General features: G+C 49.5%; 1 protein-coding gene across 3 annotated transcripts in view; it reads left to right on the top strand.

Moving 5' to 3' along the window:
• Positions 1–27,540, top strand: part of EIF4G3 (eukaryotic translation initiation factor 4 gamma 3) — a 513,419-nt gene that overhangs the window by 182,906 nt on the left and 302,973 nt on the right. For all 3 annotated transcript variants that reach the window (XM_030537664.1, XM_030537665.1, XM_030537663.1), the window contains one exon: positions 22,157–22,261. In XM_030537664.1, coding sequence (XP_030393524.1) covers positions 22,259–22,261 — 3 coding nt within the window. In that variant the 5' untranslated portion in view covers positions 22,157–22,258. The remainder of the gene's footprint in view (positions 1–22,156; positions 22,262–27,540) is intronic.

Genomic DNA, 27,540 nt, shown 5'->3' with positions numbered 1-27,540 from the left:
TACTGGCTGCTTACAACTCAGGGTGGCTAACCAGCAGCCTTCTTGAGTTGCTACAATTATACCTGGAACTCGATTGGAAAGTTCAAAGAGCTTATTCCTCAGGAGTCTAGGTAGGAGTTCAGGGCCCTACTGGAGGACTCTAGCCTCGCGCGTAGCCATGCGCCATATCTCGTTGCTGCAGGTCTCCAGTCTCCCATCAGAACTCCAGCAGACTATCCAGGACATGCCCTTTGATGGCCATGAACTGTTTTCTGACAAGACTGACTCCAGACTCCAGAGTCTGAAGGATAACTGGGCCATTGTGCGTTCATTGGGCAGGCATACCCCGGTGATACAATGTAGGCACTTCTGACCCCAACCACAGCGCACCTGCCCTAATCCCTGGCCGAGACAGGACTTCTCTAGAAGATGCGGCAGGGGTGATAGGAAGAGACAGTCTGGTCCTCAGATGGTCCAGAACCAGGGCCCCCACAAACCTTCGGTGGGGTCCAAGCAAAACATTTGAAGGTGTGCCTGAGGGCTGAGCACCAGTCTCCTTCCAAGATCCTTCCCCACCTTTCACCAACCACCTCTCCTATTTTCTTCCTGCGTGGTCCCGCATAACGTGAGACCAATGGTTTGTACATGCGGTGCAAAATGGATACCGCCTTCAGTTTGTTTCACCACCACTCTCCCTTCCAGTCCCTCTTCAGGGACCCCTCTCACAAGCAACTCCTCCTACAGGAGGTGCAAACACTCCTAACTATTGGAGCTATAGAGGAGGTTCCAAGAGAACTGAAGGGCAGGGGGTTTTACTTCCATTACTTCCTAATCCCCAAGGCAAAGTGGGGGCTACGGCCCATCCTAGACCTGCACAAACTCAACAAATTCATGGTAAGCTTGAAGTTCTGCATGGTTTCCCTGGGACCATAATCCCTTCCCTGGGTCCTGGAGACTAGTACGCCACCCTTGACATGAAGGACGCATACTTCCACATAGCTATTTACCTGCCGCACAGGCTTTTCTTTCGCTTTGTGGTCAACCAACAGCACTTCCAATTTACCATCCTTCCCTTTGGCCTATCCACGACACCAAGAGTCTTTACAAAGTGTATGGCCGTCGTAGCCGCCTCCCTCCATTGACATCGGATCCAAGTGTTTCCGTACCTTGATGACTGGCTCATTTGGGGTTGCTCCAAGGTGCAGGTGCAATCTCATGTCCAGTTCACCATGAGCTTGTTCAGACAGCTAGGCCTGCTGCTCAGTGTTGAAAAGTCCACTTTTGAGCCGATCCAAAGAATTGACTTCATCAGAGCAGTCTTGGATTCAAAACTCGCCCTTGCGTGCCTACTGCACTCCCGCTTCCAGTCCATGGTGAGCATTATCCACGGCCTCCAACACTTCCTGACCTCGACGGCACACACGTGCCTCAGTCTCCTGGGACACATGGCATCTTGCACTTTCGTGACCAGACATGCCAGACTGTGTTCTCTGTCCACTTCAGGCCTGGCTCTCAACCGTATACCGCCCAGGTGGGGACAATATGGACACAGTGGTCACAGTACCGACGGAAGTCTTAACCTCCCTGGTCTGGTGGCTGAACCCCAGCTCAGTATGCGAAGGGGTGCCATTCCATGCCCCGCAGCCCTCCCTGATCCTGGCTATGACACATCATCTTTGGGTTGGGGTGCTCAACTCGCAGACCTTCACACACAGGGCCTTTGGTCCACAAAAGAGATTTCCTTGCATATCAAAGTACGGGATCTGAGAGCAGTGCGCCTGGCATGCCATGTGTTCCACAAGCACCTTCACGGCCATTGTGTTGCAGTTTTCACAGACAACACAACGGCCATATTTTATATCAACAAACAAAGGGGAATGTGATCATCCCCCCTCTGTCAGGAAGCCATTTGCCTGTGGGAATTTTGCATAGCCCACTCAATCGACCTGGTGGCGTTGTTTCTCCCAGGAGTCCAAAACATCTTGGCAAATCACCTCAGCAGATCCTTTCTGGCTCACGAGTGGTCGATTTGCCCGGACGTTCTCCATTCCATTTTCCGGAAGTGGGGGTTTCCCCAGATAGACCTTTTTGCCTCTTGTGAGAATCGGAAGTGCCAGGTGTTCTGCTCTCCCCAGGGGCACACCTCAAGTTCCCTATCGGACGCTTTCCTGATACTGTGGAAAGACCGCTTGTACTACACCTTTCCTCCATTCCCATTAGTCCACAAAGTCCTTCTCAATTTGGGCAGAGACAGGGCCCGCTTAATCTTGATCACCCCGACGTGTCCCAGGCAGCATTGGTATACCACTCTCCTCGAATTGTTAGTGAGCACTCTAATTCCACTTCTGTTGTGGCCGGAGCTGATCACTCAGGAACATGGCCGTCTCTGTCACCCGGACCCGCAGTCCCTCCAGCTCACAGCATGGATGCTGCATGGCTAACTCAATCTCAGCTAGGTTGCTCCCGCTCAGTGCAGCAGGTACTTTTGGGTAGCAGAAAGCCCTCTACTAGGTCCACGTATCTGGCCAAGTGGAAGCGTTTCTCCTGCTGGTGCGCTCTGAGCAATGCTGCCCATCTGGAGGCGCCAGTGCCTACCATCGTAGACTATCTGTTGTCCTTGAAACAGCAGGCCTAGCAGTTTCATCCATCAGAGTACACCTAGCAGCGATTTCGGCCTTCCACCCAGGCACAAATGGGCGTTCGGTCTTCTCCAGTCCCACGGTCAGCAGGTTCCTCAAGGGATTGGAACGTCTGTACCCGCAAATTCGGCATCCGGCCCCTACGTGGGGCCTCAGTCTGGTCCCATCCAGACTCATGGGTGCCCTGTTTGAGCCCATGGCCACTTGCTCGCTCCTGTATCTTTTCTGGAAAACGGCTTTCCTCGTCACTGTTACCTCAGTGAGACGTGTTCGGATCTTAGAGCCCTTACGTTGGACCCACCATGTACAGTGTTTCATAAGGACAAGGTACAGCTGCGACCTACCTAAGGTGGTGTCTGCCTTCCATGTCAACCAAGACATCTTCCTTCCGGTCTTCTATCCGAAGCTGCACGCTTCTCAACGAGAACAACAGCTGCACTCCCTAGACCAGGGGCTGGTAAAGCCGATTTTGAGTGGCACGGTGCTGCCTACCGCCATCCCTGCCACCAACCCCATTCAGCATCACTGCCCACCACTGTCCCCTGTGGGGGCAGGAGGCAGAAGCTTGGTCCTGCGCAGCCAAGCTTCTTCCCTCCCCAGCTTCTCCCGCAGCGTGCTGCTTTCCTGCCCCTCCCCTCCTTCCCTGTGCCGATCATCTGATGGCCCTTGCGAGGGGGAGGGGGAAGAGTGGCAGCGCGCTTTCTGCTCTGTAAGGGAGGCAGAGAAGAGATAGGGATGGGGCCTTGGGGAAGGGAGTGGAACAGGGCATGTCCCTTCCAGCCCCCTGCCATGACCCCTGACCCCCCCCAACATCCCCCCAGACTCCTGCCCTGACCCCTGAACCCCCTACACACCCAGCCTTCTGCGCGGCACCCCCACACCCCCCAGCCCTCTGCCCTGACCCCTGAACCCCCTACACACCCAGCCTTCTGCGCGGTACCCCCTCACCCCCCAGCCCTCTGCCCTGACTCCTGAACCCCCTACACACCCAGCCTTCTGCCTGGCTCGCCCACACCCCCCAGCCCTATGCCCTGACTCCTGAACCCCCCCACAGCCAGCCTTCTGCCCTCCACCCCACACCCCCCAGCCCTCTACCCTGAGCCCCCTACACACCTAGCCTTCTGCCTGGCACCACCACACCCCCCAGCCCTCTGCCCTGACCCCTGAACCCCCTACACACCCAGGCTTCTGCCCTCCACCCCACCCCCCCCCGAGCCCTCTGCCCTGACCCTGAACCCCCTACACACCCAGCCTTCTGCGCGGCACCCCCACGCCCCCCAGCCCTCTGCCCTGACCCCTGAACTTCCCCACAGCCAGCCTTCTGCGCGGCACCCCACACCCCCCAACGCTCTGCCCTGACCCCTGTACCCCCTACACACCCAGCCTTCTGCGCGGTACCCCCCTCACCCCCCAGCCCTCTGCCCTGATTCCTGAACCCCCTACACACCCAGCCTTCTGCCTGGCACGCCCACACCCCCCAGCCCTATGCCCTGACTCCTGAACCCCCCCACAGCCAGCCTTCTGCCCTCCACCCCACACCCCCCAGCCCTCTGCCCTGACCCCTGAACCCCCTACACACCCAGCCTTCTGCGCGGCACCCCTACACCCCCCAGCCCTCTGCCCTGACCCCTGAACCCCCTACACACCCAGGCTTCTGCCCTCCACCCCACACCCCCCAGCCCTCTGCCCTGACCCTGAACCCCCTACACACCCAGCCTTCTGCGCGGCAACCCCACACCCCCCAGCCCTCTGCCCTGACCCCTGAACCTCCTACACACCCAGCCTTCTGCACGGCACCTCCACACCCCCCAGCCCTCTGCCCTGACCCCTGAACCCCCCCACAGCCAGCCTTCTGTGCGGCACCCCACACCCCCCAGCCCTCTGCCATGACTCCTGAACCCCCTACACACCCAGCCTTCTGCGCGGCACCCCCACACCTCCCAGCCCTCTGCCCTGACTCCTGAACCCCCTACACACCCAGCCTTCTACCCTCCACCCCACACCCCCCAGCCATCTGCCCTGACCCCTAAACCCCCCCACAGCCAGCCTTCAGCGTGGCACCCCCACACCCCCCAGCCCTCTGCCCTGACCCCTGAACCCCCCCACAGCCAGCCTTCTGCCTGGCACCCCACCCCCCGCACCCTCTGCCGTGACTCCTGAACCCCGTACACACCCAGCCTTCTGCGCGGAACCCCACACCCCCCAGCCCTCTGCCCTGACTCCTGGACCCCCCCACACCCAGCCTTCTGCCTGGCACCCCCACACCCCGCAGCCCTCTGCCCTGACCCATGAACCCCCCCCACACCCAGCCATCTGCCTGGCACCCCCACACGCCCCAGCCCTCTGCCCTGACTCGTGAACCTCTCCACAGCCAGCCTTCTGCCTGGTACTCCCACACCCCCCAGCCCTCTGCCCTGACTCCTGAACCCCCTACACACCCAGCCTTCTGCCCTCCACTCTACACCCCCCAGCCCTCTGCCCTGACTCCTGAACCCCCTACACACCCAGCCTTCTGCGCGGCACCTCCACACCCCCCAGCCCTCTGCCCTGACTCCTGAACCCCCTACACACCCAGCCTTCTGCGCGGCACCCCCACACCCTCCAGCCCTCTGCCCTCACTCCTGAATCCCCTACACACCCAGCCTTCTGCGCGGCACCCCCACACCCCCGAGCCCTCTGCCCTTACCCCTGAACCCCCTACACACCCAGCCTTCTGCGCGGCACCCCCACACCCTCCAGCCCTCTGCCCTGACTCCTGAACTTCCTACACACCCAGCCTTCTGCGCGGCACCCCCACACTCCCGAGCCCTCTGCCCTGACCCCTGAATCCCGTACACACCCAGCCTTCTGCCTGGCACCCCCACACCCCCCAGCCCTCTGCCCTGATTCCTGAACCCCCCCACAGCCAGCCTTCTGCCCTCCACCCCACACCCCCCAGCCCTCTGCCCTGACTCCTGAACCCCCCCACAGCCAGCCTTCTGCCCTCCACCCCACACCCCCTAGCCCTCTGACCTGACCCCTGAACCCCCCCACTCCAGATCTGGAGTCCCGGCTGCCAGCCTCTTGCCAGCCAGCAAGCCAGCTGCGGGCCCTGCTCAGCCCGCTGCCAGCCTAGGTGAACAAAACCCCTTTCTGGCAGTGAGCTAAGCAGGCTGGCGGCGTAAGATTAGTATTTTAATTTAATTTTAAATGAAGCTTCTCAAACATTTTGAAAACCTTGTTTACATACAACAGTAGTTTAGTTATATAATACAGGTCTGTCACATCTTATGCTGGGGTTACGTTCCGCCGTTAAAGCGAAAACCCCGTATAGTCAAAATGACCCTTGAAAATCCATTAAATCACCCATAAAGTACTATGTACTGTATACAGCAATGTACAGTGCAGTATATAATAAAGACTACATATGCAAAATATCATTTTACAGTATTTTTAATAATATAACAGAGAGACAGAAGAATGAAAGAATAAAACATGAAAACAGTACAGTGCAGTGCAGGACTGTAAACCTGAACAGCCACCACTCATCCTGGATATTCTTGCTAGTCTTGTATTATACACACTTCAATGATTAGTCTTCCTCTTCCTCTGACAACACTATTATTGAGTCATCAGGGCTTGATGTCGATCCAGGAGATGATGGGCCAGGCTTGAGTGATGTAGAGCTCTGGTTTTGTGTTTGGCTCTGGTTCAGCTCGAGTAGTTGATTGGGTGGGCTCTGCTGCTGCTGGTTGTTTTTTCTTTAAAAACATGGTGATTGGCAACTGTTGCTGTTGTCTCATGAGCGCCTCAAACATTTCTTGGTACGATCTCAAATCATCGGTAATACTACGTGTGATTTTGAGGCTCCGTTCTATAGAGGGATCATATTCAGAAATTAAATCATTCAAGTGTTTGTGAAGATTCCAAGTTGCTCGCTCTTCCTGTTCGTCATCATCTTCGTCTTCTGTAGAAGATTTTATCAGTTCCTCTAACTCTTTGTTAGTCAATATTTCTCTATGGCCCTCAATTAATTCCTCAGTTTCTTCCTTGAGGATGTCGACAAAGCCATCACCACCCACTTGCCTGGCCACCTGAACAATGAGTTGCACTTCTTTATCAATGGTCAGGAAACCCTTAAAATCACTCACAGAATCTTCCCATAGGTTTCACCAACATGCATTGACTGTTTCAGACTCGATTGCATCCATTGCCTGTTGAATATAAGTGATGCAATCGGCAATGTTGAAGGACTTCCAGCATTCCATCACATTAGCATTGGGATCAGCATCCATAGCGGTAAGGATCCATGAGAAGGTAAGCCTCATGTACCTGACCTTGAAACAGCTAATGACGCCTTGATCGAGAGGTTGGAGGATGGAAGTGGTATTAGGGGGAGAAAAATGACTTCAGCGTTGTTATCAGCAGGCCGGAGTGCCACAAGGTGTCCAGGAGCATTGTCTATGATCAGCAACACTTTAAAATCAAGTCCTTTTTCTTCAAGGTACTGATTGACCCCCAGAATGAAACAATCCAGAAATAATGATGCCGTCACCCAAGCCTTTTGATTTGATTGCCAGAACACAGGCAGGAGATTTTTGTTCTTGCCTTTTAGGGCACGAGGATTTGCAGCCTTGTAGAGCAAGCCCGGCTTTATTAAATGCCCAACTGCATTGCCATGCAGCAACACAGTCACACGGTCTTTAGATGCTTTGAAGCCAGGGGCTTGTCTTTCTGATTACGAAATGTAAGTGCGGGTGGGCATTTTTTTCCAGAAGAGCCCAGTCTCGTCGGCATTAAAAACTTGTTCTGGAAGATAGCCCCTTTCCTCTATGATTTTCTTTAATTGTTCGGGGTAGGCTTTTGCTGCGTCCTCATTGGAAGAAGCAGCTTCACCAGTAGTCTGCACGTTTTTGAGGTTGAAGTGGTTCCTAAAACTGTTAAGCCAACCTTGGCTGGCTTTGAATTCCTTCTTATCAGAAGGCTGTCCCTCTTTGGCAGGAGGTTTGAACAGTGCATGGATGCTAAAAGCCTTTTCTCCCAACATGTTGTCATTGATAGGCACACGTTTACGGTTCATGTCTTCCAGCCAGAAGTTTAGTGGCTTTTCAGTCTTCACTAAAGTCTTATCACGCACTTGGCTCATCACCTTAGCAGTTACTGGAGCACTTGATGCCACGGCTTGACGAATTTCTGTCTCTTGAATCTTGATGGCATGGATGCTAGATTTGTTGCGGCCGTATTTACGTGCCACGTTAGCGATGGACATACCGTCTCTCAATAAGTCCAACACGGACAGTTTTTCCTCCAGCGCTGGAACACATCGCTGTTTCTCTGGTTGAACATCAGATGAAGTAGGTGCCTTGCGTTTAGGGGCCATGTTATACAGTATGAAAAATACGTACTGTCTCTTTAAACAGTACAAGCACAGTAGAGTCTCACTCAGCACGGCGAAATGCACACAGAATGAGAGGCACAGGGGGACTGAGTACTGTAGTGGGAACAGCAGATTCGCTTCTCCCATCTCACACTCACTCCGCGACAGACGCACTATTTAAACTCTCTTTTTTTTTTTGGCCAGGGTTATTATAGGGGAGACCCTTATCACAGGCCTAAAAACATGCTGTTGCTGTCAAGTCCCGTTTCCCCTCCCCCCCCCATATATTTTAGTGGGAACAGCAGATTCACATCTCACGCTGGTGGGATCGCCCGTTTTTTGTTGTTGTTTTTCTTTCTCCCAACCACGCAAAGCTGAAATTCTGCATATTAAATGCGTGTAAGATGGAACAGACCTGTATAGACTTATAGAAAGAGACCTTCTAAAAACGTTAAAATGTATTAATGGCACTCGAAACCTTAAAATAGAGTGAATAGATGAAGGCCCGGCACACCACTTCTGAAAGGTTGCCAACCCCTGCCCTAGACATTCGCAGGGCCCTTGCCTTTTACATCGAACGAGCGAAACCTTTTAGGAGGATGATCAAGCTGTTCGTAGCTGTGGCAGACTGGATGAAGGGCCTCTCGGTCTCAGCCCAGTGCATCTCATTCTGGATCACATCTTGCATCCATGCGTGCTATGACTTGGCTGGTGTGCCAACTACGCACCTTACTGCCCACTCCATCCGGGCTCAGGCTTCCTTCTCTGCCTTCCTGGCTCGTGTAGCCATAAGGAGATATGTAGGGCAGCAACCTGGTCATCAGTGCATACCTTTGCTTCCCCCTACGTGATTGTCCAACAGTCAAGGAGTGACGCGGCATTTGGCTCAGCGGTTCTCTACTCTGCGACGTCTCACTACGACCCCACCACCTAGGTGAGGCTTGGGAGTCACCTAATTGGAATCGATATGAGCAAGACCTCGAAGAAGAAAAGATAGTTACTAACCTTTGTAACTGTTCTTTGAGATGTGTTGCTCATATCCATTCCAAACCCACCCTCCTTTCCTTCTGTCGGAGTAGCCCGCAAGAAGGAACTGAGAGGGCCCTGGGTCAGCTGGGGTATATAACTGGCGCCGTAAAGGCGCCACTCCAGGAGGCGCCTCAGCCGACCAACCGAGTGTTGCTAGGGTAAAAATCTTCCAACGATTGTGCACATGGCATGCGCACACCCTAATTGGAATGGATATGAGCAACACATCTCGAAGAACAACAGTTACAAAGGTGAGTAACTGTCTTTTCGTGATGGAATACTGTTACACCAGGTTCAAAAGGATCTTCTAAGCTTCTTGGGCTGGACCAAACCCTAGAAGTTCCCAAGCAGAAAATCATCATAGTTTCTGCTAGGGAAATATTTTCTATGCAAATGTTAAAAGAGCATAATTTTTCAACTCAACTCAGCTGTGGAGGAGATAATCTCATTGGAATCGGATCAAGCATCTAGTGGGAGATGCCTCAACAGACAGGAAGTAGTTCTGTTATACAAACGTCAAATGATAAAGCCCTGGTATGAGTGCCAGAAGTCTGTTGTCTTGCATGTGAAGGCCAAAGAAACAGTTGTTCCCATTGAAGACAACTGTATGAGGGACCAAGTGGACAGAAGGATTGAGGCCTCAATTTGCAGAAACTGTGAAAAGGCAGGTATCCTACAGTTAAGGCACCTTCTTTGCTATGGTATCTCTTCAGGACACACTCAGCTAATACACTGATTCAGCAGTGACAGCGCACACAATGCACTAAATACAATCAGAACAAAATTTCCATGACATTGTTGCTGATGACATTATGATTGCTTTTATTTTCTCCTCTTATTCTCCTTATTGGTTTCCAGTGCAGTACCAAGAATCACAGAAATGTAGGGCTGGAAGGAACCTCAGGAGGTCATCTAGTACAGCCCCCTGCACTGAGGCAGGACCAGGTACACATAGAGAGTACCTGACAGGTGTTTGTCTAACTCAGGGATGGGCAAAGTTTTTGGGCTGAGGGCCACATTTGGTATGGAAATTGTATGGCGGGCCATGAATGTTCACAAAATTGGCGGGAGAAATGCGGGAGGGGGTGAGGGCTCTGGCTGGGGGTGCGGACTCGTGGGGGGGCCAGAAATGAGGAGCTAAGGGTGCAGGAGGGGGCTCCGTGTTGGGGTAGGGATAAGGGGTTTGGAGTGGAGGAGATGGGTCCAGGCTGGGACCGAGGGATTCAGAGGGCAGGAGGGGGCTCAGGGCTGAGGCAGAGGGTTGGAGTATTGGGGGAGGGGTATGAGGGCTCTGTCTGGGGGTGTGGGCTCTGGGGTGGGGCTGAGGATGAGGGGCTTGGGGTACAAGCGGGGGGGTTTGGGCTGGGATAGAGAGGTTCGGCGTGTGGGAGGGAATCAGAGCTGTGCAGAGGATTGAAGCGTGGGGGGTGGGGGGGGCGCTCAGGCGTGCAGGCTCCGGGCAACACTTACCGCAAGTAGCTCTCAGAAGTATGTCCTCACTCCAGCTCTGAGGCATGGCCAGGTAGCTCTGTGTTATGCTTGGCCTGCAGGCGCCACCCCTACAGCTCCCATTGGCTGAGAACCATGACCAATGGGAGGTGTGGGGGCAGTGCCTGCGGATAAGGAAGCGCGCAGAGCTGCCTGACCATGGCTCCGTATACTATTTAGTAGCTGGAGGGGGGTCATGCTGGCTGCTTCCTGGGATCTGTGCAGAGTAGGGTAAGCCCCCAACCCCATTCCCCGGCTGGAGCGCTGTAGTGGGGAAAACCCCAGGCCCCGCTCCTTGGTGGGAGCTTATAGCCAGATTGAATGGTTTGACAGGCCAGATGTGGCCCACGGGCCATAGTTTGCACACCCCTGGTCTAACTTGTTCTTTAAGACCTCCACTGAAGGTGATTTCCCAACATTCTTTGGAGGCCTATTCCACTGCTTAACTAATATCATAGTTAGGTTGTCCTAATATCTAACCTAAATCTCCCTTGCTACAGAGCAAGCCTATTACTTCTTGTCCTGCCTTCAGTAGACACGGAGAACAGTTGATCACCATCTTCTTTATAACATCCATTAACATATTTGAAGACTTAGCAGATCCTCCCTGAGTCTTCCTTTCTCAAGACTAAACATGCCCAGTTTTTTTTAACTTTTCCTCATTGATCAGATTTTGGGGATTATTTATCATTTTTGTTGCTGTCCTCAGGACTCTCTCCAGTTTGTTCACATCTTTCCTAAAGTGTGGTGCCCAGAATTGGACACAATACTCCAGCTGAGGGCCTCACCAATGTGGAGTAGAGTGGGACAGTTACTTCCCGTTTCTTACATAAGACATTTCTGTTAAACATCCCAGAATATTAGCTTTTTTTTACAATTGCTTCACATTGTTGACTCATGTTCAGATTGTGATACACTATAATCCCCAAATCCTTTTTAACAGTATTACCGCTTATTCAGTTATTCCCCATTTTGTAATAGTTCATTTTATTTTTTTTCTTCCTAAGTGTAATACTTTGCACTTGTCTTTATTGAATTTCATCTTGTTGATTTCAGACCAATTCTCCAATTTGTCAAGGTGGTATTGAATTCTTATCCTGTCCTCCAAAATGCTGGCAACTCTGCCAGTTTGGTGTCATCTGCAAATTTTATAAGCATACTCTCCACTCCATTATCCAGATTACTAGAGAAAACACTGAATAATACCAACACAGGACAGATCTCTGCAGGACACCAGTGGATATATTCCCCCAGTTTGATGGCAAACCGTTGATAACTATTCTTTAAATACAATCTAGTTTTGCACCCATGTTACAGTGATTACATTTAGACCACATTTCTCTAGATTGCTTATGAGAATGTTATGTGGGACTGTGTCAAAAGCCTTACTAAAATCAAAATCTATCACATCTACATTTTCCTCCGTGTCCACTATGCCAGTAACCTTGTCAACGAGGGAAATTCGGTTGATATGGCACAATTTGTTCTTCTTTGAGTGATTGCTCATGTGTATTCCACAGTAGGTGTGCATGCTCGCCATGTGCACCGGTGCCGAAAGTTTTTCCCTTAGCAGTATTCGTACTGGGGGAGCACCGCGGGTACCCCTGGAGTGGCGCCTGTTTATTGCACTGTAAGGGGGCCACGGGCTTCCCTCATCCTCAGTTCCTTGCCACCAGTGAAGGTAGTCAGAACCTTGTGCTCCAGCTCTGCTGCAGCCTTTTCTTCTCGACCTTAGTGGTACTGTTTGTGGATCGTTTCTTCATTTGTTAGAGTGGACTCGCCCCATGCCCCAGGATTCAAGTCGTATGATTCCTGTCACCATTCTATGCCTAGGAGTGACCTGCACACTGAGTGTCTCCGCTGCCTGGGTAAGACTCACATCAGTGACCATTGTAAGATCTGCAGGTCGTTCAAGCCAAGGACTAAGAAGGAGAGAGACATTAGACTTCGAGCTCTCCTGATGGAGTCGGTGTGGCCCCAGTGCTGGCACGCCGATCGGACTTGGCGTTGGCTGCTGCATCGTTGGTGTGTAGCGAGGCCCCTTCGACCAATCGGCGCCGCTCTCCCTCCAGAAAGCAAGGGAAGGGCCCTGCCTCATAGCGGCACCGTGAAAAGGAAAAAGGGGAGGCTAGTCCCGCGTTGGGCAGCCCTTGGTCCCCCCTGGGCTCAGGACCTCCGACTCGTGTGATGCGGAGCAGCCCAGCACCGTTGGCCTGTGCATCCCCACCGATATGGATGCCATCGATGCCGGAGGCAATGCAGGATGCGAAGGACATTATGAGCCTGTCAGTACCAAGCACGCAGATGGGCACAGGCCCCAGGTCTCATGGCAAGTCTCCATTGGGTGCCTACCAGACCTGTCCAGCCAGCCACAGCTCCCACTCCGAGGATCGCTCCCCACACCAGTCGGCGCACAGTAGTTGCTTGTTTTGCAACTCCTGCCCACCCTCAACTCCGGCCAGACCATCCGGGTCGCCTTTGGGATGGGAGTCACAGAGACCCTCGATGTCTCCTGCCAGCGAGCGTAGGCACCGAGAGGGGCACTGGGAATGCTCCCCTACGTGGCGTGGGTACCGCAGCCGCTCCGGACGGGATAGACGCCGTCATTCCCGTTCCAGATCCTGATCAGCTAGACGTTGCACTCGAGACTCTCCTTGGGGTGCCTCGGCACCGGGGCATCGGTCCTCATGTTGCCGTCACAGGTACCGAAGTAGTTCTTCGGGTGAGTATCGTTTGGGGGGAGGGATAGCTCAGCGGTTTGAGCATTAGCCTGCTAAACCCAGGGTTGTGAGTTCAATCCTTGAGGGGGCCATTTAAGGATCTGGAGCAAAAATCTGTCTGGGGATTGGTCCTGCTTTGAGCAGAGGGTTGGACTAGATGACCTCTTGAGGTCCCTTCCAACCCTGATATTCTATGATTCCTCAATGTCGAGGTCCAGGTCCCAAGGGAGATGGCATCACAGGCACCGTTCCTACCGCTCCTGGGGCACCGAGCATTCGTGGCCAGTCTTGGCCTTGGTACCCGGCCACCCATTCACACTGTTCAGCTGGGACATATAGTGCCATCAGGCTCTCAGCTGGGTCAATGGCAAGGGGCCCCGTGGCAGGGACAGTGGTGCCAGTGGGCACTGAGGCCACAGATGCCAGCCAGGACAGGGGCTTGTTCGGTCACCAGAGCATCTCAGGCTCCACCGGCCTCGTTCAGCCACCTACGGGACAAGTCGGCGGGTCACGAGTTGGCAGACTCACGCCCGGACTCTGATCTGTGGCTTGATGCCCTGGCACCCACTGAGGCTCTTGGTTCCATGCAGGCCCTCTCTCCGGCACCAGACAACACTATATTGGCCGCTCTGTCATCAGTCCCACAGGAGGACTTCAAGGCACACCAAGACCTGCTAAAGCGGGTGGCATCCAGGCGCAGGCAGAGGAGATGGAGGGTCCATCCAATTCCCTCTTCAATGTTCTGTCTCCCTTGGCACCGGGCCGCGTGGCCCTGCCCCTGCACTAGGGTATTGCCAACATCTCCAACACCCTGTGGTGAACTCCTGCCTCCTCCGCCCCTATCTCCAAGAAGGCAGAGAGGAAATACTTAGTGCCGGCCAAGGACCATGAATACCTCTATTCCCACCTGGCACCCAACTCGCTCGTGGTGGAATCGGTAAACCACAGGGAGCGACAGGGCCAGCCCATGCCCACCCCCCAAAATAAGGACGCCAGACAGCTGGACTCCTTTGGGAGAAAGCTTTATTCCTCTGCGAGTTTCCAGCTTAGGGTAGCCAACCACCAAGTCTTACTAAGCAGGTATGACTTTAACCTTTGGGAGTCTCTGCCTAAGTTCGAGCCTTTCCTCCCGGATCGAGATAGGAAGGACTTCAAGGCGCTGGTGGAAGAGGGGGCAGCGGTAGCTAAAGTGGCCCTGCAAGCGGCATCAGATGCAGCTTACACTGCGGCCCGCTCAATAGCTTCCGCAATTTCCATGCACAGGGGGTCATGGCTCCTGTTGTTGGGACTGTTGATGGAGGCCCAATCCCTGATGCAGGACTTCCCGTTTGATGGGAAGACGCTCTTTGCGTACCAAACGGATGTCAGGCTGCATGGGATGAAAGATTCCTGCACTACCTTGCAGACCTTGGGCCTCTACGTCCCTCCAGCTAAGGATAAGGCCAAATCGCTTCCAGCAACTCAACCTGTGAGGAGCAGATACGAGCCCCCGTATAAAAGACCCAGAGACCAGAAATGCCGGTCTCAGTGGCAGTCCTGCTCTGCCCCCGCAGCCTGGGCCCATCAAGGGCGAAAGGCAGGAAAAGAGGCAGTTTTGACTATTTGTAGGGGGGCACTGGGCCTGTTGCCAGGGAGACCCTCATTTAATAAAGCTTGTGTTCTGCAACCGATTGTCTGCCTTCCGTAGGGCATGGTCCTGCATAACATCGGATCAATGGGTCCTCAGTACCATTTCCAAGGGCTACATGTTGCAGTTCACCTCACCCCCACCAAATCACCCGCCCTCCATGGTGGCCCTGGGAGACCTGGAGCATGTCTGCCTCCTGAGGCAGGAGGTGGACTAGCTACTGCACCTGGGGGCAGTGGAAAAGGTACCCTTAGAATTCCAGGACAAAAGGTTCTACTCCTGGTACTTCCTGATCCTGAAGGCCAAAGGCGGCCTCAGGCCTATCCTGGACCTGTGGGACCTAAACTGGTTTCTACTCTGTTCCAAGTTCTGCATGGTGTCCCTGGCTTCTATTATCCCCTCCCTGGACCTGGGGGACTGGTCCACGGCCCTGGACCCTTATGATGCGTATTTTCACATCCATATATTCGAGGGGTACAGGCGCTTCCTCCGCTTTCTGGTTGCGATGGACCACTACCAGTTTGCAGTCCTCCCGTTTGGCCTATCCTTGGCACCCAGGGTCTTTACAAAATGTATGGCTGTGGTAGTGGCCTATCTCAGGCAGGAGTGCATGCAGATCTTTCCTTACCTGGACGACTGGCTCTTCAAGGGGGAGTCCCACTCCGAGGTAAAGACCCACGTGGAGCTGCTCCAAACGACATGCGCTGGTCTCAGCCTAGCAGTGAATGAGACCAAATCAACATTAGTTCCTGTTCAGTGCATAGAGTTCAATGGGGCCGTGCTGGATGCCTCGAGGGCCACAGCCACTCTCCTCTTGGACAGGTTTGAGACTTAAGGGATCTTATTGCCTCAGTCACGGCTTTCCCGGTGACCATGGTGAGGGTGTGCCTTCGAATTCTGGGGCACATGGTGGTGTGTACATATGTGGTCTGCCACGCCAGACTCTGAATGAGGCCCCTCCAGATCTGGCTAGTCTCCCAATTCTCTCAAGCTCGGGACAGCCTAGACAAGGTGCTCATGGTTCCATCCCTGATACTGGCTTCCCTTCAGTGGCGATCTTGCCCAAGCAATATGCTGCAAGGAGTTCCCTTTCAGGATGCCAGCCCATCCATAGACCTGATGTCCGACGCTTCGGACCTCGGCTGGGGAGCCCATAGAGGGAACATGCAGATCCAGGGAACGGGGTCAACCCCGGACCTGTCCACGGCAGGATGGTCAGGGTCCTCACGGACAACACTGCTGCCATGTACTACATCAACAGGCAAAGCAGGACGTGCTCCCTAGCCCTCTCCCGGGAAGCCCTGAACCTATGGGAGTTCTGTATAGCCCACGATATCGACCTGAGGGTGGCCCACCTCCCGGGCATCTGCAATATGCAAGTGGACCACCTCAGCAGGGTCTTCTCCCCCCAGTATGAGTGATCACTCCACTCAGAGGTCACTCACTGGCTTTTCTGAGAGTGGGGAGTTCCCCATATCAACCTGTTCACAACCCACCAGAACCGGCATTGCCCCCTGTTCTGCTCCAGGGGAGGGGTGGGGAAGGGTGCGATTTCCGATGCGTTCCTCCTACGGTGGTCTGGCCAGCTTCTCTATGCCTTCCACCGTTCCCCCTCATCGCCAAGGTCCTTCAGAAGGTGAAGGCGGACAAGATGAGAGTCATTCTCATAGCCCTGGCGTAGGCCCGTCAACGCTGGTATGGACCCCTCCTACGCCTCTTGGTGGCCCCCTGGAAGGTGCTGCCGCTCCATCTGGACCTCTTCTCCCAGGACAAGGGCCGCCTCCTCCATCCCAATCTGGCCACGTTTCACCTGACAACGTGGCTGCTCTGTGGCTAAACGAGGAGGAGAACAGGTGTTCGGAGCAGGTAAGGTGAGTCCTCCTGGAAAGCAGGAAGCTGTCTACGCTTCGGACGTATGTGGCGAAGTGGTCCAGGTTCGCCAGGTGGGTGAGTGAGCGGGGGGTTTCGCCCTCCGCCATGCCTCTCCAGCTTGTCCTGGACTACCTCCTATCCCTTAGGGCCCAAGGACTAGCACCTACCTCGTCAGGGTGCACCTCGCGGCCATATCAGCCTTCCACCCGCTGGTTCAAGGACATTTGATCTTCTCCCACTGTATGATCTCCCGTTTCCTGAAGGGCCTTGACCAATTGTTCCCGTACACTAGACCCCCCATGCCACAGTGGGACCTAAACCTGGTCTTGTCCCGACTCACGGGAACTCCCTTTGAACCCCTGGCCACGTGTTCCTGGTCTCTCATGGAAGGTGGCCTTCCTTGTAGCGATCAAGTTGGCCCGACATGTCTTGGAACTTAGGGCCTTAACCTCGAAACCCCCCATGCGGTCTTCCACAGGGATAAAGTCCAGCTTTGCCCACACTCGGCATTCCTCCAGAAGGTGGTCTCCACCTTCCATATGGAACAGAGCATCTTTCTTCCTGTGCTCTGTCCTAAGCCCCATTCCTCTAATGAGGAACGCTGCCTCCACACCCCGATGTGCGTAGGGTGCTGGCTTATTATCTGGATCAGACCAAGCCATTCCGGAAATCCTTGCAACTCTTTATTGCCTCGGCCGAGCGGGTGAAGGGGCAGCCTATCTCCACCCAGCGGCTTTCCCGCTGGATCACTTCATGCATACGCACATGCTGTGATCGGGCAGGGGTGCCCCCGCCTCCGATCATTAGGGCACACGCTACGAGGGTTCAGGCTTCATCAGCGACCTGTGTAGCCCATGTCCCTATCCAAAACATTTGTAGGATGGCCACTTGGACCTCAGTTCACACATTGACTTCACATTATGTGATCGTCTCCCAGTCTAGGGACAATGCCAGGTTCGGCAGGGCGGTACTTTGTCTTGAGCTATCGTGAACTCCTACCCACCTCCAGCAGATATTGCTTTTAATCACCTAATGTGGAATACACATGAGCAATCACTCGAAGAAGAAAGGATGGTTACCTGTTCTGTAACTGGCGTTCTTCAAGATGTGTTGCTCATATCTATTCCACACCCCACCCTCCTTCCCCTCTGTGGGAGTTGTCTGGCAAGAAGGAACTGAGGGTGGGGGGAGCCCGTGGCTCCCCTTATAGCACGATTTACAGACATCACTCCAAGGGTCGCCGCAGTGCTCCCCCAGTATGGATACTGCTAAGGGAAAAACTTCCGGCGCCAGTGCACGTGGCGAGCATGCACACCTACTGTGGAATACACATGAGCAACACCTTGAAAAACACCTGTTACGGTGTTCATGTTGGCTATTAATTGTAACCCTGTTGTATTCTCTAGGTGTTATAGATCGATTGTTTAATAATTTATTACAGCATCTTTCCAGGTATGAAAGCTAGGCTGAGTGGTCTATAATTCCGTGTGTGCTCTCTACTCCCGCTTTTAAGGTAAATACTATGTTGGCCCTTCTCCAGTCCTCTGGGTCCTCACTCATCCTTCATGAGTTCTCAAAGATAGCTGCCAGTGGTTCTGAGGTTGCTTCAGCTAGTTCATTTAATACTCTAGCATAGAGTGAATTTTGCCAGGCCCTGCTGACTCATTTTGTCTTTCAAAGAGCTTAGTCTGCATTTTGTGCTTTGCCATCTTACTTTTCCAACAGGTGTCTGGGTAGTTAATGTCCCTCATTATTAACAGGTCTCATGTTTTGGATATTTCTATTATTTTTAAAGGCCTCCTCCTAGGTTAGTGAGTCGGTGTGCAAAGATGCTTTTCCCTTTCTTGGTTAGGTGGACCCCCATCCCTTCCCAGAACGAAGAAATCTTTTTCAGACAGACCAATTAGTAAAGCTTTTCATAGTATCTGTCTCTTCCAAGACAGATTCGTGTTTAGTGTCTTGCTTGACAAAGATATGAGTTGCCTTATTGGATCAGATCAATGGTTGACCTAGTCCAGTATCCTGTTATCAGAAATGACCTTCACTAGCTGCTTCAAAAGAGGTTCAAGAAATCTTGTAGAAGGTAGTTATGGGATGTCCCCACAGAAAGTTTCCTCCTAATCTCCAATAGTTAGAGGTTGGCATAAGCCCTGAAGTATGAATGTATATCCTTTCCCAGGCTTTTGTTTATTTTTTAATATTTTTATTATAACTAGATATTCCTACTTATATACATTTTGAATGCCTTTTTTACTCCAGCCAGATTATTGGCCTCAATCTTGTCTTGTGGCAATGAGTTCCCCAGGCTAAGCGCGTGGTGTTTGAAATAGGATTTCTTTATATCAGTTTTGAATTGATCAACTTTCAGTTTTCTTTAATATCTCCATGTTCTAGTATTATGAAACTGGGTGAGTAAAGGTTCCTAATCTACCTTTCTCTATACCATTCATTGTTGTGTAGACTTTTATCATGCCCCCTTTTATGTTTCCTCTTAGATAAGCAATGCCAATCTTTTAAAACTCTCATCATATGAGAATTTTTCCATGTCCCTAATCATTCTTGTCACCTGTCTCTTTATTACTTCTTATCCTGCTATATTCTGTTTATAAGCACTTGTATGATAACAGACATAGGTATAACAAGATCCTGTCGCTGGAAGTTGCATCTAGACAAATTCAGCCTGGAAATAAGGTACAGATTATAACAGTGAGGGTCATTAACTATAGGAATAACTTATCGGGAATTGTGGCAAAGTCTCTATCACTGGCAATTTTGAAATGAAGATTGGGTGATTTCTAAAAGGTCTGCTCTGATGCAAACAGGAATTAATTCAGGAAAGTTCTGTGGCCTGTGTTATATAGGAGATCAGGATAGATGATCACAGTGGTTCCTTCTGGCCTTAGAATCAGTGAATCTATGACTATTTAGAAAGTCTACCCTCTGCGTCTCATATTTATTCCAGTTGCCTTTCTAGCGGCTATAACATCAAGTCAGAAGGGGTTTGGAGAATTACAAACTTTTAAGAGATGTTAGTTTTCTTCCTAATAGCCATAAATATCTACTGAATTTTCTAAAAAGTGTAGTCCTATCAAGGAATAAAACTAAGAGTTAAGCAATAGTGAGCCAAAGGCTTTCTCATTTGATTAAATTGTATGTTTAAGCAGCAAAGAATCCTGTGGCACCTTATAGACTAACAGACGTTTTGGAGCATGAGCTTTCGTGGGTGAATACCCACTTCCTCATTACATGCATCTGAGGAAGTGGGTATTCACCCACGAAAGCTCATGCTCCAAAACGTCTGTTAGTCTATAAGGTGCCACAGGATTCTTTGCTGCTTTTACAGATCCAGACTAACACGGCTACCCTCTGATAATTGTATGTTTAGACTTCCTATGATTTGATCCAGGGCTCAAGTACCAAGTGGAGATAGAATTCATTTTACTAGAGTGGTGACAGCATCTGTAATTTGTATTTGCCATGTGCCTAAAGCTGAGATTTGTAAATTTAAGTTACATTTTCATAAATTACTGTTCTCTCAGTACTAAGTCTAGATCAAATGTTCAGTCAAGAGAGCAGTGTTCCAATCTCTGTTTAATTAGTGGAGTTCCTCAGCACTCTTCCTCCAGAGGATTGTAACTGCTTGCTAGCTTCCTAATGTGAGGATCTTGTAGAAGCAGTACCATGAAGGAGAAAATAAGGTTATTAACAGGAACGCTGATTCTCAAAATGTTTTGCTTCTGCAGGTGAGTTGCGCTCTGTACTTCCTTCCTCCCATCTGCTTCAGTGTTTGAATAGCATTCGAGGAGGTAGAATAGAATGAGCGAGGTTTACAGATGGTGGAACTTCTGTGTCCTCAGGTCAAGAATGTTGGATCTGAAATACAAGTGTCCCCTCATTCCCTTAGTATTATGGAAAGATACATGTCTATATAACAAGGCATAAGGTCCTAAAGTGTGGCTCCTTCATAGAGGCATTAAAGATTAGCTGATATCTGTAAAATGCTAGTAAGCCATAGTATTAAGTAAGTATCACTGTGTGGTTAAAATGAAATGGAGACCTTTAAGAATGATGCAAAATGCCTGGGAAGAATGGCACCTGGTCCCCTTTACATATTTCCAAATGTGTATGTGGAAGATTGCAGTGTGATGGTGTGGAATGGTACTCTGGGACCTCAAACGTAGGCTTCCAGGACACTGATTAAGGAATAATGGGATGTATGATGTCTCTTGTGGGAAAAGAGGTCTAGGTGTGTGTGTCTTGTCATACAAATCTAGTTGGGTTTTATTTAATTTTCTTTTAAATAAACACCAAATGGAAGTTGATTAGTGTAGCACTATTAATGGTTAGGTTATTTCCCCCTCTTTTGTCTACTCCTTTCCAATTAAAGAATTGCTCTGTTCTCTTATTTTAGCTATACAGCTTCCCGTGTTTTCCTTTAGAGTGACTTAAAACCAGCCCCAGGCATTCCACTGCCCTTCAGCTGTTGCAAGAGTAGGAGAACTCTGCAACAATAAAAAACAGTTTCACGACTCCAGTGTCCACTGCAAAAGGCATTCTGCTTCACTCTGCCTTCTCAAAATTCCATGGCCTTGAAATCATACTTCAGTGCCTGGAATGTTTTTAACTCTGCTAATACATTTGAATGCACAGCACGTGCTGATGTAGAAATCTCATAGCGGTGATCTGGAATTATACAAACAGCTTCTCATTTGCATTTCTTTGCACTAAAGAATTCCCAGTAATCAAGAGACTGGGGAGGGGCTGAAACCTCTTCTGTCCCACCTGCTCTCCTCAGTTACAGACTTTGAGAGAAGTAGAGTGATAGCAACACAATCTGGCATCATCCAAGAGGCTCTGGATGGGGAGAAAAGGCACAAAGCTCTTTCATCCTTTTCTAGCTGTTGGAAAGAAGGTATCAGAAACTGAAATGAAATCTGGAGCCCTCAAGTAGGGAACAAGAAGGTCACTGAGTTAGAAATACAGTACCTGGAGGAGTTCAGGGCTGGGCTTCTCATTAGGACCTCTCTAATGGGGCCTTTCTGTCCTTTGTATCTACTTCTTAGCTATGAGGCTCAAGACCTGGGAGAGGGTGGGCAGGGGAACGAGAGTGGAACTGTTCTTTGAACTGCCTTTGGCCAGACTGGGGGCATCAGTTGCCACTGTCAGCAGTGAGGGGAAAGAGAAAAACCTTCCTCAGTCAGGGTTAGAGGAGAAAGTGGAGCTCTACCAGAGCAAACAAACTGGGAGCTGGAGAGAAAAAAACTCTTAAGATGTTGCAACTGTCTGTAATTATTCAAAAAGAAAGGGGCAGAGAGTAGAAAATAACACTCTCCCCGCCAGCCAGGAGGAGGGGAGAGTGAGTAGAGCTTCTACATACACAAACTCTCTCTCTCTTTCTCACTCACTCATTCACTCACTCATTCAATCTCTCTCACTCTCACTTCAGCAGCCAGGAGGGAGGAGGGACAGAAGCTTTCAACCCCACCCAAGAGCCAGCAGTCTTTTTGAAGATCCAAGGGAACTGGTACAAAGGATTCTGGGATGTGGGATGGTGAGTCACAAGAGGAAAAAGATTGAGAAATGTCCCTCCAAAAAGCATCTGTCCTTGCTTATTTTAGCTTAAAAAAGATGGCTCTGATTTGTGAGGTTAGGGATTTTTTACTTTGGGATCACAGTTTGCAGGGGATTCACTGATAACTGGGGAACAAATTATCATTAATTTCTTTTGTAAACATGGAATGCTTCAAGTTCTTTTTAAACATTCTGTGTACAGAGCAGATCGCAGTATTGTGTCCATGTAGTATGAGTAATTTTAAAATAGTTAAATATTCTATTAGTCACAGGGCCAGTGGGATATAACAAAGCTTTATTCCAAAGATGTTCTAGTTATAGACAAATACTAAGCATATTTAGTAATTCACATTGTAGATACATATACAATGGAAAACATAACTACAAGGGAACTGAATTCTTACAGGATTGGTATTTAAGCCTTCCACCTGTAGGGGACTGGTTTAGACCCAGAACAGGTCTGTACTGATTGACAGCTGTTACCATCTGGTGGTTCTTTGACTTAAGTGAAAGGAGTGTTGTCTCGTTCTAGTGGCTGTAAATGCCACCATTGGGACAGTTAGTTTTTGTAATGGCATTTAAACATTCCCCAGCACCTTTAAAGTCTGAGGGCTCTTGTGCCAGCAAAGACACCGTCATATCTGGCACATTTATGGGCAGACTTCACAGCTCCCCAAGCTCCTTTATCTGATGTTAGATCCCTTCTTCAACAGCAGAAATTGTCTTGTATCTAGCACAGTCAAATTCAAACTATAGTTAAATTTGTTTAATTGAAGAAAATAAATACATAAACAAAGACAGTATTTAGTGTTAATATGAGCTAGTCGTGGTGTATGAAAAGCTGAGCTATCGGGTGCTATGAGACTTGGAATCAAATGTTAAAGATTGATAGTTTTAGACCTTCTCCTTTTACAAGCAGTCTTGTTCTCCCAATCCGTGGCTTGTGAGTACTTATCAGCTCCCAAAGTTCAGCCATCCTCTGTAGTCTGTGTCCATCTATACTTTAGATAGAAATTGTTCCTTTTTTCTTGGCAAAGTCTGATAACAATGTTCATAGGTGAACTGAGGCATTATGTTTCCCTTATTTATCTTTCTGTAAATAACACAAATTTTCAGTTCTTTTTCTCTGTATTTGGTCACGTCAGAGGCCTTTCATCCATTTAGTAAAAGATGCCTTTTGGAGCTGTGTAAACTGTGATGCATTTAAAATTATCCCCACTCGTCTCCAGGGATGTTTGGCAAACTCTTTAGTTAAAGCCAGTTTCTTTAGTAATCCAATGAACTCTCCACCATAAGAGATCTTCATGCACAGGAAGCCTGCAGGTTTTATGCAAGATTGCATTTATATCAGCTTTCCAATTGATAAAAATAGAACATTGCAAGTCATAACGAAAGGTACAGTAATGGGTCATGACATTAATTAGCAGTTTTCTTGGCAGTCTCAGTAATCCAGACAGAGAGAAGTCAAGGTTGAGGCACAGTGATAACTTTGGGGAAGCTTGCACTGTTTTTACCCATGCTGTCCCTCTTCTGTGGTTAAACTGGGGATTTCAGTTTTCAGGATGTTCAGTACAGCGACAAATATACACAGCTACTTTAAAATGTAAGGATGGAGAGAACCATAAACAGCCTAACTCATGCTGGTGCTATGCATGCAAACTCTGTCTTCAGCAGGTTTGCTAGAATATATCTTGTTGGGAGTTATACAACTTTCTCTCCCTGCCCCCATAAACACACTTTCCTGGATCCAGGCGGACCCAGCACTAGTCATAAGCAGACTAAGCAATTGCTTAGGGCCCAAACCAGCTCAAGGGGGCCCTATTCATTATTAGTATACAGTGGGGGGAGCCCCCAAATTTTCCTGCTTAGGGTCACCAATGGGCTAGCGCCAGCACTGGATCCAGGTAATACTTCTTTATTCTACTGCTTCTTTTAAATGTTCCTCCCTAATTCTGATGTTGCAAAAACATCAGTACAGCTACACATTTCAAAACATTGAGATATTTAATGTCTAACATTCAGCAAAAGTTTAATCCTCTTTTGCCCTATGTGTTAAGGGTCTGCAGGAAATACAGCTTGAATTTCTGTTTTGTAACGAGATTAGTATTTTTCATTGGTTTAATAGTTGGGTTCTTAGGTCATTGAAATTTGTTTCATGAGTGTGATGCCTTGCTGTGTTGTGTACTTTAATAACCTGAATCGCTGCAGATCAGTATTGTGCAGATTTAGACTCCCCCCAGCCCCTTCTTAACTTATGTGCTTGTCTCACTTTTGGTGCTGCTGAATGGTCTTGTGTGTCTGTGAATGAACCCTTTACTTCATGGATGTTCCCGTCTGAAGGGAGATCACTGGAGAAAAATCCAAACAAGCCCTTTAGAAGAATCTGCAGTTAAGCTGTTCTTTGGTTGTAGCTAGGTGTAAAAGCCTGTAGTGTAAAGCATAAGATCCTGAAAGATTATCAGTTTGATCAGTATGGAGCAGGGGATCCCAGTAAACCTAACTCTGGAATCCCATTTTCTCTGTCTCATTGTCATTATTCATGAGGAATCATGGCCCAGGCTGGGATTTGTAGGGTTTATTGTCAGTAATTTCTGGATCTGTTAATTTTAGAAGCATTTTTAAAAGGATAGTCAGTTTACTAAGTATAAAACCTTTTGGCTTATGTTCTCAGTTTGACTGCTGAAAAGAGAGATTTGTGTTATAAAGTCTAGCAGCATGTATGAAATTGCCCAGCCATAGGTAGGTGTGGACTGTGGGACGCAGAGTTAGTGGATGTACTTCCCTATAAGCACTTACAGCAAAAGGCAGAAACAATCCCTCCTTCATTTTGTGTACATAATGTTGTCTGTTATCTATCATTTAATGAGATTGATTCCCTATCTGTCTGGATTCTAGTAATCCTGTATGGACAAAACTCCTCTTACCATTCCCTTGTGTGAAAAAGAGTAAGTGGAAAATGGAATTTCACTGGTCGCAAACACATTTGTTTGTTTCCCTCTTCAACTGAAATACACATATAATGTTGGAGACCTACATAATTCATTACAAAATTGCTGCATGACTTGTAATTTTACATTCTACATTCTTCAAGTATATGTCCTAATGGGTGCTCCATGCAAATTAGATACAATTAACTTAGGTTTAAACAAAGACTGGGAATGGTTGGGTCATTACACTAATTGAATCTATTTCCCCATGTTAAGTTCTCCTCACACCTTCTATGGGTCATCTTGATTATCACTTCAAAGGTTTTTTTTCTCCTATAATATAATAATAATAGGAGATATACCAATCTCCTAGAACTGGAAGGACCTTGAAAGGTCATTGAGTCCAGCCCCCTGCCTTCACTAGCAGGACCAATTTTTGCCCCAGATCCCTAAGTGGCCCCCTCAAGGATTGAACTCACAACCCTGGGTTTAGCAGGCCAATGCTCAAACCACTGAGCTATTCCTCCCCCCAATGATGATAGCTCATCTCAATTGATTGGACTCTTACAGTTGGTATGCGTACTTCCACCTTTTCATGTTCTTTGTATGTATAAATATCTTCTGTCTATGTGTTCCATTCTGTGCATCCGAAGAAGTAATCTGTAGCCCATGAAAGCCGGGGGCGGCTCCAGGCACCAGCAGGCCAAGTGCGTACCTGGGGCGGCAAGCCACAGGGGCGCTCTGCCGGTTGCTGCGAGGGCGGCAGGCACGTTGCCTTTGGCGGCATGCCTGCGGAGGGTTGCTGGTCCCACAGCTTCGGTGGACCTCCCACAGGCGTGCTGCCGAATCCGCGGGACCAGGGATCTCCAGCAGGCAAGCCGACGAAGGCAGCCTGCCTGCCGTGCTTGGGGTGGCAAAATACCTAGAGCCACTCCTGACGAAAGCTTATGCTGAAATAAATTTGTTAGTCTCTAAGGTGCTACAAGTACTCCTGTTCTTTTTGCGGATACAGACGAACACGGCTGCTACTCTGAAACCTATCAGAGGATGTGTGTGTGCACGTACGTTCTCAATTGGAGATTTTACCTAGCAGTGTCCATGGTCCATGCCTGCGTATTACACATCCTTGTGTTCCTATGTACTCAACTTGAGGTAGTTTAGTGTGGTGTTCACTGCATTTGTAGCTATTGTTGTTTTAATTATTACGTCTAGTTTTAATTTCATATTCATTTCCTTTTATTTGTTTAATTTGGTTTCCTAAGCATACATGCTTTTGGGGTTTTTTCCCCCTTGAACTTTTTATCTGAGGGTGGAGCTTACGTTCTTAGGTTTTCTGCCCATGGCTTTTCTGCTTCAGTTGTGCCAATTACTCTGAGCTTTGAGATGTGCTAGACCTGCCATGTGTTTCCCCCTCAGCAATTGGCATTCAAGCTTCCTGTGCTGCCTCGGAGAGTGCCACATCCTGTCTAAGTGCAGGGTCTGTGCTGTCTTCAAAAGTAGATCTTGCAAGCTGAGAGAGGATAGGCTGCAGCTCCTTCTCATGGAGTGCTCTCTGGGATCAGCTGGGTCTGAGGCTCACCACCCCATACATTGGCTTCGGCCATGCTGGAAACTTTGACCTCAGCAAGTAAAGAGAATGGGATTGCTTTGAAATTGAAGCCTTTAAAAAAAAGGAGACCTCCTTCTCCAGAGAGAGACTCCAGGAAAAAGGGGAAGTTGCCTCCAAGGTCAGCAATTAGGGAGACCCTGCACCCCAGGAGACCTCATGTCTTGGTGTGAGTACTGCTGAGACTTCCATGAGCCTGGTACCAATGAAACAGTACTGATCGTCAGCTCACACTCTGAAGAGTAATCTAGAAAACATGGATCGGCTCCAAAAGTGGTACCAGAAAAGAAGCCCTCTAGATGCAAGAAGGTCTGTAGACCAGAGGTGGGCAAACTTGTACAGCAGACCATGAATGCTCACGAAATTAACAATTCAGAGATATTCAAATAAACTCTATTTAATAAAGATAAATTTTAGTGTATTTAAATACACATAAAACCTTACTATTATAAATATACCATCATAACAATGTATTATAATTATTAAACCAAACTTAACCCCTTTCTGCGCCCTCTTTGATTAATGTGAACAATGCAGCTTGTCACCCCTTTACAATGTCGTGTTTGTTGTAAATCTATAATACCGAGCTGAGATGCTGGTCAGTTAACTGGGATCTATATTGAGATTTGTTGTAATTCAACAGGGAAAATGTTTACCGATATAGGTGGAGCCAAACAAAACAAGGATTTTCTGTGCCACCTTGCGGATATTTGGGAACTTTGTTTC

The sequence above is a fragment of the Gopherus evgoodei genome, chromosome 18 (genome assembly GCF_007399415.2).
Source record: "Gopherus evgoodei ecotype Sinaloan lineage chromosome 18, rGopEvg1_v1.p, whole genome shotgun sequence".
In the NCBI taxonomy this organism is placed as follows: domain Eukaryota; kingdom Metazoa; phylum Chordata; order Testudines; family Testudinidae; genus Gopherus; species Gopherus evgoodei.
Note: the sequence above shows the minus strand (reverse complement) of the source record. Positions and strands in the feature narration are given on the sequence as shown.